The 10853-nt window shown below is 61.9% G+C and overlaps 1 protein-coding gene across 8 annotated transcripts in view; it reads right to left on the bottom strand.

Annotated features, from left to right (window-relative positions):
* The window catches only part of LLGL2 (LLGL2, scribble cell polarity complex component), a 34211-nt gene continuing 23358 nt past the window's right edge, over positions 1 to 10853 (bottom strand). Inside the window, exons 4-26 of one of the 8 annotated variants that reach the window (XM_023531686.1) lie at positions 10768 to 10849; positions 10466 to 10581; positions 9907 to 10065; positions 8724 to 8886; positions 8442 to 8574; positions 8042 to 8096; positions 7312 to 7466; positions 5864 to 6081; positions 5717 to 5784; positions 5430 to 5583; positions 5236 to 5340; positions 4536 to 4828; positions 4285 to 4435; positions 3737 to 3887; positions 2894 to 3010; positions 2606 to 2772; positions 1945 to 2209; positions 1561 to 1714; positions 1255 to 1283; positions 949 to 996; positions 719 to 761; positions 593 to 631; positions 1 to 374 (exon numbers count right to left, since the gene is read on the bottom strand). In XM_023531686.1, the coding sequence (XP_023387454.1) occupies positions 299 to 374; positions 593 to 631; positions 719 to 761; positions 949 to 996; positions 1255 to 1283; positions 1561 to 1714; positions 1945 to 2209; positions 2606 to 2772; positions 2894 to 3010; positions 3737 to 3887; positions 4285 to 4435; positions 4536 to 4828; positions 5236 to 5340; positions 5430 to 5583; positions 5717 to 5784; positions 5864 to 6081; positions 7312 to 7466; positions 8042 to 8096; positions 8442 to 8574; positions 8724 to 8886; positions 9907 to 10065; positions 10466 to 10581; positions 10768 to 10849 (2941 nt within the window). In that variant the 3' untranslated portion in view covers positions 1 to 298. The remainder of the gene's footprint in view (positions 375 to 592; positions 632 to 718; positions 762 to 948; positions 997 to 1254; positions 1284 to 1560; positions 1715 to 1944; positions 2210 to 2605; positions 2773 to 2893; positions 3011 to 3736; positions 3888 to 4284; positions 4436 to 4535; positions 4829 to 5235; positions 5341 to 5429; positions 5584 to 5716; positions 5785 to 5863; positions 6082 to 7311; positions 7467 to 8041; positions 8097 to 8441; positions 8575 to 8723; positions 8887 to 9906; positions 10066 to 10465; positions 10582 to 10767; positions 10850 to 10853) is intronic. The other 7 variants (XM_023531687.1, XR_002780837.1, XM_023531689.1 and 4 more) reach the window with 7 other exon arrangements.

Here is a 10853-nt window from a genome sequence, read left to right as displayed (position 1 = left end):
TGAAGAGGTAATAAGGTGTTTATTAAAAACTCTTTCACCCAGAGGCAGTTTACATTTATAATTTAAAACCCAGCCCACTACAAAAGGGGGGGGGGGATAAAAACTGTGCAACATTGACAAAAGGACCGAGACAGACAGGCCCGGAGAGGGGCAGCTCAGGGCCCGGGGTCCCTCCTCTCCCGAGGCCAGGAGCAGCAGCAGGGCAGGAGCCGGGGACGCCCCCAGCCCCTAGCCCGGCCCAGGGCGGGGGCGTCCCCAGGTGGGCCAGTGCCCCGAGGAAGAGCCCTCAGTAGTGTGTTCATCGTGCAGACTGGATGCGCAGCCCGCTCCCTCCGCTGTGGAATGAGGCAGAGTGACAGCAACTCAGGGGCATCCTGGGCAGGACGGGGACTTCGGTCACCGCCCCCCCCCGAGCCCTGGGGTGGAGTGCCTCAGGACAACCAGGGCCGGGATGGACCCGAAGGTCCTCAGGGCCTTGCGGGGGACAGGGGCGCTTTCTCCTAACCCTCCCCAGGAGCACGCCCTCCCGGCCGCCCCCACCACCCCGCAGCAGTGCCCAGAGCCCCGACCTCCCCCACTGCTGAGGCTGTACCTTACGACCACTTGCTGAGAATGCCAATCGCCACAGCTTCTGCATGGGCAATGACAGGGCAGTCACCCTCCATGGGGACTCAGGTGGCCAGAGGCCCACCCCCGCAAGCCCGGGCGGTCCACTCACCCTCGATCTCCCTCCAGAGTGCTCTGGATCTCCTTCAGGACCCCTGGGGAACAGAGGCCTGGTGAGGCCAGCAGGGCTGGGCCGGACACAGCCCTTCTCCCCCTTTTACTGATGGGGTGCTGGGTGGGTCTGCCCCGCTCAGGGAGACGGCCGTCAGTTCCAGCCTGGCCTTCCAAACCTCCCCCCAGAACACCCCTCCTGCCAGGCCCTCCACTCCCGCCCCGACTCACTCTCGTCATTGAGCAGAGCGTGCTCCATCACGGGGCCCAGCCTCCTCTCTGGAAGGCAGAGGCCAGGTCAGGCGAGCCCTGGGCCCTCTGCCCCAGCCCCTCCTGATTGGGGTGGGGGTGCCAAAGCCCGGAGCTCAGGACTGTTAGGGATGCTCTTTCTATGCCCAGCCCGACCACCACACATTACCTACTCACCTGGGGTCCCCTTCCCTCCTTCCATCCCCAAGTCCGGGCCCGGGTTGGCCCGGGTGTGCTCATAATGCCTCTGCCCCAACATTCCTCTGGCTCCACAGAGGCCTGTCTTACCCTCTCCATCACTCTGGCTCCCTGAGTTCCTGTGGGGGGAGAGATAGTAAGGATCGGGGACCACTAGGCTCCCTGTTCTGGGTCCTATGAAGAATGAGGTCAATCGGCTAGGCCTGCACTGAGCAGGAGGCTCCTGGAGTTGGGCCCAGCCCGTCCTAAACGGCAGCTCACACGGGGGAGAGGGTCACGCCAAGAGGGACAAAGCCAGAGCCGGGAGGGGAGGCTGCGCTCGCAGTGGCGGGGATTCTGGCCGGCTCCCACAGCGGGCCTCAGAGACGAGGCCGAGGGGCTGGGGCGAAGGCCCACCTGGCCCGGCGCAAGGCCTTCTCAGGGCCTGCTCCGTTGCGTGGGCGGCCGTGGTTCTTGGTTTCTGCGGAGTCCACCACACACCGGGGCTCCACCAGCCATTTGGTGGAGAGAGAGAAACGCTCAAACTCTGAGGGTGAAATCAGGTAGAAACCTGGGGAGCGGAGGAGAAGCCTAGTGGGTGAGGCCAGTCAGGTCTCCCTACAATGGGGCGTCCACCTAAGGGAGCTGAGGCCAGAGTCTCCCTTGAAGTGACCCACCCGAAGTGCCTGGCCGTGGCCACGACAGCCCCGGCCGCCCCTCCCAGCAGCGCCGGGCAGTGCATTGGGAGCCCCACGCCCAGTCCCGTCTGCAGAGGGCCCGGATGCGCCGCCGCCTGCACACCTTGGCCGTATTTGGTGAAGACGCAGGAGGCGATGCCGCTGACGTCCTCCCGGCGGATGCAGCTGTACCGCACCTGGGGCTTGAGCAGGGGCAGCGAGACAACCTGGATGTCGCCTAGGTTGGTGAGGACAGCCAGGTGGTGCTCCCCGTAGTCCTCGGCTCGACAGCTGCCAAAGTGGGCCACGCTGACCCGCCGTACCCGCGAGCCCTCCAGAGCGGTCAGCTTCAGCTTCAGCTTGGCACTCACCTTAGGCAGCGTGAACACCTGGGGGCACAGGGCAGCAGTCACACTGTACCCCGGTTTGCAGTACTTTAACCAGCCAAGCAAGACTCCTCACTTGCCAGCAAAGCCTGCCCGACCTCGGAGCGCCCTCAGCACTTGGACCTGTAGTAACTGCACTCGGACCAGAAGGACGCCAGGACCACTTATTTCCATGTCTACATTTTCTGTCCCTCCCACAGACACGTCCTGCCTCAGTGTCCCCACCACTGAGCCTGGGTGGGCCCGGGGACTCCACGCCGAGGCCCCTCTCCTTTCCTGTTCCTCTGCAGCCACTCGCACACCAACAGCAAATACGAGTTTAAGTGAGCCCTGGCTATTGTCGTTTGTGCCCTGGATGTCCCAAGGATTCCTGGGACCCCGCCTCCCACCATGTGGCACCTTGAATTGCTCCTCCGACACGACGAGCAGCTGGTGGCTTCCCTGCATGTCTGGGCTCTTTGACAGGTCATGTGCGACTTCCAGGGGCTCGGGGAGGGGCACGTTGTGTCCGTCCAGCACCAGGATGCCCACCACGGGTGCTCGGTGCATCAGCTGGATCTCCTTGGCTACAGGGAAGGAGGCAGGTGGTGGGGCTGGTGGGCGGCTGAAGCGCGAGGCTGGGGAGACCACCCAGCCCCCAGCCTAGGCAGGCGAGCACCCTCTGCTCTCCTCATGCCCAGCACTCACCCTGCTCTGCCCGCACCGGTTCATCCATTCTCCGTTCGGCAGGGGGCACACGCAAGGCAAAGGCATAGACGGTACCCCCGTTGGTGCCGGCCCACAACGAGGGGCAGTGGCGGGAGCCTGCCAGGAGGCAAAGGTTTATATCTAACCCCTGGCTCTGGAGGTCAAGTGGAGCCAGGTGACATAGGCTTACATCTTGGTCTTGCCCCTCACCACCTGTGAGACTCCAAGGTCAAGTTGGCAAACTCTAAAAGCCTCAGTTCTCTCTTTTGGAAGCGGAGCTGCTGTGGGCCCTGCCTGCTTCTGGCATGCAGACGGGGAAGAAGGCGGGGAAGGCTCTCTGACAACCAAGGTCCCCGAACACAGGTGGCCCTGAACCTGCGTTCAGGGCTGAGGACGCAGCTCTCATGATACAACAACAGCTTCTATCCAACTCTTGCCCTGGCAGGAGGACGGCAGGGGACAAATGGCCAGAGAAGCTTCTATAGGGCCCACGGTGCATCAGCAGACACGTGGCATGTCCCAACCCTCCCAACCATTCTAGGAGGAAGACAGTCCCCCATTTTACAGGGGGAGAAACTGAGGCCCAGAAAGATTAAGTGACACCTCCAAGGTCACGCTTCTAGAGGGTGGTGGAACCCGGATATGAAAAAGCCAGGACATACTGACTTGGAGGCCCAGGCAGGAGAGGGAAAGAGACAGGCAGAGGCTCCGATCCCTGCCTCGGCTCACAAGGGGAAATCCCTCTCAGGCTCCCATGAGCCAGGCAGGCAGCAGCCTCCACCATGCCCTCATGCCGGGGGGTGCTTGCCTGGCCCCCGCCCCCACCTCAGGCTGGCCACTCACTGTCCCTCAGGTAAGTGTCAGCGAAGTAGAGGGTGCGGACGAAGCCGGTGAAGGAGTCCTCTGCCGAGCGGGCCTCGATCTTGCGCTGCACGGGAGCCAGCTCCATGTTCTGCAGGCCTGTCCGCTCGGCCCGGGCGCGCCCCTCCTGCACCTGCGGTGGGTCGGGCTGGCCTGAGGGTGGGCTCCGGCCTCCTCTCCCTGAGGCTTCTATTGTTCAACACTCTACCTTCTGGGGGAGACTGGCCACAGCCCGTGCCATGCCCTGCCTCGTAACATTTACTGAGGACTCGACCGTAGGTGTTAAAATTACTTTTACAGCCGGGGAAGCTGAAGCACAGAGAAGCAGCGTGGCGTATCTGAGCCACACAGCTGGCGGTGGCGGGCAGTGGGGCAGGAGGTGAATCTACGTGGAGCGCCCAGAGTCTGTGCTCGTCACCAGAGCAGGGAGGGAGGGAGGGAGAAAGGGAGGGAAGGAGGGAGGGGTAGTTTGGCCGCTGCTGCCACCCCCAGCTCTGCTTGGGCTCATGGCTGGCCTCGCTCGGCCTCACCTCTCCCGGGGGGCCTGCTGGCCGCTGCTTCCGGCTGGACACCCGGCTACGACGTATCCGACGGAAGGACTGGCGCAGGGACTTCTTTAGGGACTTCACGCGGGACAACGGGCCTTCCAAGGCTAGTTGGTCGTTGGGATGCAGTGTGCACCTACGGGAACATCGGGCTGTCGGCACTGCTGGGACCCGAGGGTCCTTGCCAGGCACCAATCCCAGACCCAAGCCCTGGCCACCCGGGGCAGACTGCTCACTTGACAAAGACCTGCCGCCGCTGCTGGTGGTCAAAGAGGCCAAAGCCATGGCTGGTGCCGAAGGCCACCAGCCGCCACTCCGAGTGCAGAGCTAAGGACGTGACCACAGCCGGGGGCTGGCACTGCACCAACACGAAGGGCTGGAAGCCGGGCTCGAAGCGCACAGGCCCCGGGCGGGCACACAGACGCTCGTGCCCCTTCCAGCGGTAACCCTCCTGGTCCTGCAGCAGGTCGGCCTCCGCCTGCTCCACGGCGTGCTCCGCCTCCTCGTCATTCAGCTCCAGCACCAGGACCTGCGTGGGGCGGCAGATGGGCTGAGCCAACTCCAGCACCAAGGGACACACCCCGCAGGGACTCTGCTGGTGGGCACAGCCAAGGACCTGGGGCCCATGTGAAGGCCCAGGGCCCGAGCAGGGCCAGAAAGCTTCTGCCCAGCCCCTGGCCCTTAATTCTGGTTTCTGGAGGAGAGATAACCTTCCCAAGGCCTCGCTCTAATGGAATTAGGAGGGCAGCCGCTATCCACTGAGAAAAGAGTGAGCATCAGGGCAGCTGATGCTCTTGGTGACAACACTGATGGGCCCTCGGGGGGTTGGTTCCTGTCCCTATGCCCCCACTCCTGAGAAGGAAGCTCATGTAGACACTACCCAAAGTCACTTGATGATGCCCCCCTCTGCCCTCTACCCCTAGCCCAGCCTGCTACCTGCCCTGCTGTGCCTGCCACAGCCAGGTAGCCACTGTATTTGCAGAGGAAAATCTTCTGGATGCCCAGCCGGGGATCATCGCTGTAGGGGTCGAAGGAGCCCACCTGACGTGAGAGAGGGGGCCCACGAGTGGCCATGAGCACTGGGCCCGGCCCGGCCCCGCCCTCCCTGGTTCCCAGGCTCCTGGCCTCACCTTGCGGAGTGGGGGCCACTCGTCCTCGCCCTGGGCATTGAGGTTCTCGTTGGGGTCTGTGTCGGTGACGAACACCTGGACCGTGCTGAGTTTGTAGAGCAGCCGCAAGCAGACGCCCGAGGCGTCCCAGAACCGCACTGTACCGTCCTCGTGCCTGTGGGCAGAGCCCGCCTGTGGCTGTGAGGATGCCGGGCCAGCGGTGCCTGCGGGCTCTGCTCCCACCCTGTACATCCTGCTATGCAGGAGGAGATACCGTCCAAGTCACCTACCCCGTCCAAGTCACCTACCCCGTGAGCAGCAGGTCCCTCTGGGGCGGGGCTGGGGCCAGGCTGGTGCCACCATCAATGGGCCACTCCTAAAAAATGAGAACGAGAAGTCCATGAGACAGCCTGACCCTGAGCTGGGGCTGGGGCTGGGGCTGGGGCTGCACCTACCATGGTGGAGGAGTGTGTGTTCTGCCGGCTGCCGGCAGCGATGATCCTCTCCCACAGCTTCAGAGGGATGTTGGAGACGTGGTGGGAGCAGGTGATAGCGGAACAGTGCAGGGAGGCCAGGTAGGGAGGCTGCACTGGGGGCCAGCCGGCCGTCTGCAGGTCAATCACCACCAGCTCCTCCTCGGCCAGCACCACCAGGGCGTAGGGGTCATCAAAGGCTGGGGGGACAGGCCAAGGGTCAGGGGCTGCAGGAGCTAGTTAAGAAGCCGTTTGCCCCGGCCCTGTGGAATCCAGTGCTCTAGCTTTAGAGCCAGGGAACTGCATTTTAAAAACCACCTCCAAAAAGAAAAAACACCTGATCATATCATTAGATGCAGAAAAGGTATCTGACAAAACCCAACACCTATTTATGATAAAAACTCTCACTACACTACGAATAGAGGGGAACTTCCCTATCTTGATAAAGAACATCTATGAAAAGCTGCAGCTAACATCATACTTAATGGTGAGAAACTCAAAGCTTTCTCACTAAGGTCAGGAACAAGGCAAGGATGTCCCTTCTCATGGCCCCTTTTCAAGTGCTAGCTCATGCAATAAGACAGGAAAAAGAAATACAAGGTATGCAGACTGGGATCGAAGAAACCAAACTGTCTCTGTTCACAGATGACACAATCACCTATACAGAAAATCCAAAATAAATCAACGCGAAAACTGGACCCCACTTCCAGTATCCTGCTGTCAGGTGTGAGGATGTAAGTCGCAGAGAATGAAGGAAAGGCTGGTTTGGAGTCTCCCTCCAAATGGCCTCATGGTGGCGAAGGTGGGAGAACACGGCCCAGGATGCCCTGAGCAGGCCCGCCCCGCTCACCTGGAGGCCTTGGACCTGTCAGGTCAGAGTCACGCACAGAGGGGGCCCGCCCTCCTCAAGAGCTCCAGCCAGGCCTCCTTTCCAAGTTTCGACACCAGCCCTTTCTGGTCTTGCCTGTCACCCAATTTATGAGGCTGACTCAGAGTTCTGCTGTTCCAGCCAAGCTCCCGGAGGCTGGCTCAGAGCTGGCTCCACACTGTGTCCCCTGTCCCACTCCCTGAGGGCTTCACCATGTCCAAGCCAGGACCCCCTTTCCTAAGGCGGGTGGGTGTCACACTCAACAGTAGAGGTCTGCTCGCTTTGCACCAAACCCCACCTGAGCCAGGGGAGGCCAAAGAGAGTGTGGTGTGGGCAGGAGGTGTGGCCAGCAAGGATGGAACCACAGACTGGCAGAAAGTGGGAGAAAGGGACTGATTGTGGCTGTTGGCCTCGGTGGCATTAAGGAGGGGTGTAGTGGGGACTCAGGGAGGGGCAGGTTTGGGAAGGCCCATGCAGGCCCCTCCTCTTCATTCACAGACAGGCCGGCATCCCTATACCTCCCAGTGGCTAAGCTTCCGCACCCCTCCCGAAGCTCGCCTACCCGCTGCAGGGTCCGCCTCGGTGAGGACAGCAAAGTCGATGACCCGGGAGGTGAAGTCGAAGGCTGTCTGCTGGCCATTGTGGATCACTGAGATGCAGTGGCGGTCCCCATAGCTGGCTCGAGGCATGCCGCCCTGGAAGATGGTGAAGGGCAACCTGGCAGGCATGGAAGAGCAGGGGTGGGCTGGGGTTCGTGACATGACCTCGGGCATCCACAGGCTGAGATGGCAGCTTGGGCTTCCCCATGCTTGGCCTCTGTGCAGGGGCTGGGCAGAGAGGCTGGTCTCCCTCCCCAGGATGGGGTGGGGCAGACCCCCATCTCTTCCTGACTATGATAGCCCAGGAGAATTTGGGGGTGAGGAGGGGGCACGTGGGCTGTGGGTTCGGAGTCTCCACAGCCATTCCTGCTTCAATCAGTGTCCCCCTTTTCTGCTCCTGCATCAAGTCTTCCTATGTGACTTTGCGAAGAAACAGGTCTGCTGCTAAAACAGTCAAAACCTGCTAATCTGAATCACGTGTCCGGGAGGACGGAAGGGAAAGACCGGGAGTTGGGAGTCGGCCATGAGCGGTATAAAAGGCCCTCTCCCGTCCCTGGAATTCGAAGCCTTGCCACAGGTCCCGAAGGCGCTCAGCAGGCACCTTCCCCGCCACCCTCCGCAGAGGCCTGACAAGCCTTTCCAGACCTCCAGGAAGGCTCTGGAAAGGGCGAAGGACAGAGCACTGGTACCTACCCCTGCCTGGTGGTCAACCAGAAGATTTTGGTAATGGCTTTGCAAGGAAAGGGACCTATAAGGAAAGGAATTAGCTGGAGCACGTCCGCTTTCCCGCAGAGGCACACGGGCCTGCAGGGCGCCAGCTTCCCGCGCCACGCTCACGCAGGAGACCTGTGCCCAGGAGTCCTGTCTGAGCAGTTCCCTGAGAAAGCCACAGTGGGCAGCAGAAAACCCGCTGTGTGGCTTTGGGCAAAGTCTTCCTGCTCTGGGCCCCGGGTCTTGCTTCTGAGTTGGGCGCCTACAACGTGAACGCAGAGAAGACCGACTGGGAACAGAGAGGACATTGCTGTGCACTCAGAATGGCAGTCACGGGTGACAGGGTGGGGCCGGGCCCCCGCCAGGCAGACGGCGCACTGACCGTAAGGCTCGCAGCTACGCGAGGGCTCCCGCTGCTGGGCGTCGGCGGACACAGGCCACTGGCAGTAGCTGCCGTCGGAGTGGCAGCTGACAATCAGGCGGCCGTCTCGCTGCCAGCAGACGTTCTCCAGTTGCTTCGAGGGAGGAAAAGGAGAGAGCCCCGTCTGGGATGAGGGCGGCGGTCCCACAGCCTGCACCCCACGCCTTGGCGCCGGGGCTGTGTGTGACACGTGGGGTCAGGGAGAGCCCTGTGGTGGCCGCCGCCGTCCCAGGCACCGCCTACCTGGCTGCTGAGGAAATGGCAGAGCACGCGGCTGCCCCGCAGGTCCCAGACGACGATGAGGCCCCGGCTGTAGCCGATGAGGACCTGGTTGGGGTCTCGAGGGTGTTCCTGCAGAGCCTCCACCATCTCGAACACCCGCCGCTGGCGGGCCTCCTCCGGCAACCTGGGCGAGGGGAGCGCCGTGAGCCCGCGCCGACGTCCACCCACAGGCCGCGGCGCTTCACGTGGCCGTGGGCTCGGAACGTGGCGGCAGGGAGAGCGCGCGAGGACACATCGCCAAGGGGAGAGGGAGGTAACGCGTGGGACAGGACAGCGGTACGTGTAAACCGCACGAGGGCGCGTGCTCGGGTGGCACGACTCTGAGCAGAAGCAAGGGAGTGATGTCCAGAAAGGTCGATGTGGTTGGCGGTCACCTCCTGGGGAGGGAGGGAGGGAGCTGGGACTGGGAAGGACACGTGGGGGTGGGCCGCCTGTCGTTCTTTCCCTGGCGGTGGCTACAGGGATGCTCCCCTTACGAGAATCATGAAACTGTACGTTCGTATTCGGTGCAGGGGACCGCCCTCCACACTGTTCCTTCACAAGCATCTCTGCACCCCAGCCTCCTCCCTGCCCCTCAGAACTGCAGAACACTCAACCCCTCACCTCCCCTGTTGACCCAGACTGATCTGACTCTCCCTATTGCAGACACCACCACCAAGGAGCAAAGTTTCCCAAATGATCGGCAGACACCTGCAGGGTTGTGGCTGTCAAGGGCATTTGGCCATAAGCCTGTGTGCAAATGGAGACCGAGCAGACTCCGAAGCACACACATCAGCAGGGGCTGCCCCGATGGGTTTGGGGCCCATGTGACCCACCGCAGGGCCCCTGGGGTTTTGAAATACATGGTATCAGTGCAAAGAATACTGGGCCAAGAGTTGGTGACACGACACAATCATTCTGAGCCTCGTCTTCCTTATCTTTAAATGAGGTGCCAAGCTGTTCAGAAGACTCCTTTCAGCGCTATGATGCTAACATACTGTGGGGTGAGAGTCTCAATGTGGGGGAAAGGTGGGAGCTGCGTCTTTCCTCCCATTTGCACAGACTTCTCAGGAGAGACACTGTAAGCTACTGGGACCAAAGGGAGAAGGCCATGCCCAACTCAAGGGGGACAGGTCCCGAACAGCAACAGGGTCTGCGGGCTCACCGCTGCAGCACGGCGTCTGAGCTGATGGTCCGGTCCTCCAGCGTGCGGAAGGCCGGTACCTGCACCACAAACACGTTGCCACTCTCGGTGCCCAGGTAGAGCAGCTCGCGGGAGGAGTGTGGCAGGACCACGGTGATCTGTGTGGCACTGGGGGCGGCCCTGCGGATGGCAACGGCTGCCCGTGAGCTGGCTGCTGGCCAGGCAGGGCCAGGCCTGGGCAGAGCTGGCCTCTGAGACCCTTTAATGCAGTCCAGAGTCTCGGGCTGGGACAAACGTATTGATTACATCCCGCCAGGGCAGGAGACGGGAGGCAGAGAGCTTGTGCTAGGAGACAGAACCCCCTTGGGGCCTCCTGCACGGACACTATGAGTGGACAGAGGGAGGCAGGCCGGCCAAAGGCCCACTCACTCCACCCAGAGCACCTGTGGGTGGAGATGTGTTGGCTCAAATACCTGCCCAGACTGCCAAGGGCTCCACAGGACCTTCAAAAGGTGACCGCACCCAGGGGTTGGGTGCACAGGTCGGGCTGGCTGGGGGAGCAAGGGGACTGCATCCTCACCCTGGGGGGCCACGCAGCGTGAAACTCTCTTCTTCCTGCAGCTCTGACACCCCGCCTTTGACCTTCAGGCTCCACAGGTGCAGGCTGTTGTCATCCAGCAGGGTGATCAGCTGGCACTAGGGAGGGAATGGGGCAGGAAGGGGCCATTTGACTGAGCCCCAGAACCAAAAGGCCCCCGGCTACTCTTAGGGTGGCCTGTGAACCACAGCGGGGAAAAAGAGGTGGTCCCAGGTCCTCCCATCAGCACCAAACCCAGGGTCACCAAACGCCTGCCTCTCTGTACACCTGGAGAGGCCCCTCACCTGGCCAGGCAGGAAGTAGATCTGCACGACAGCGTTGTTCTCCCGATGCAGCCCCATGAACTCCACGCCTGGGGCACCGTAACTAG

The sequence above is a fragment of the Pteropus vampyrus genome, unplaced genomic scaffold (assembly GCF_000151845.1).
Source record: "Pteropus vampyrus isolate Shadow unplaced genomic scaffold, Pvam_2.0 Scaffold72, whole genome shotgun sequence".
In the NCBI taxonomy this organism is placed as follows: Eukaryota; Metazoa; Chordata; class Mammalia; order Chiroptera; family Pteropodidae; genus Pteropus; species Pteropus vampyrus.
The sequence above is the reverse complement of the archived record's forward strand: the minus strand, read 5'-3'. Positions and strand labels throughout refer to the sequence as shown.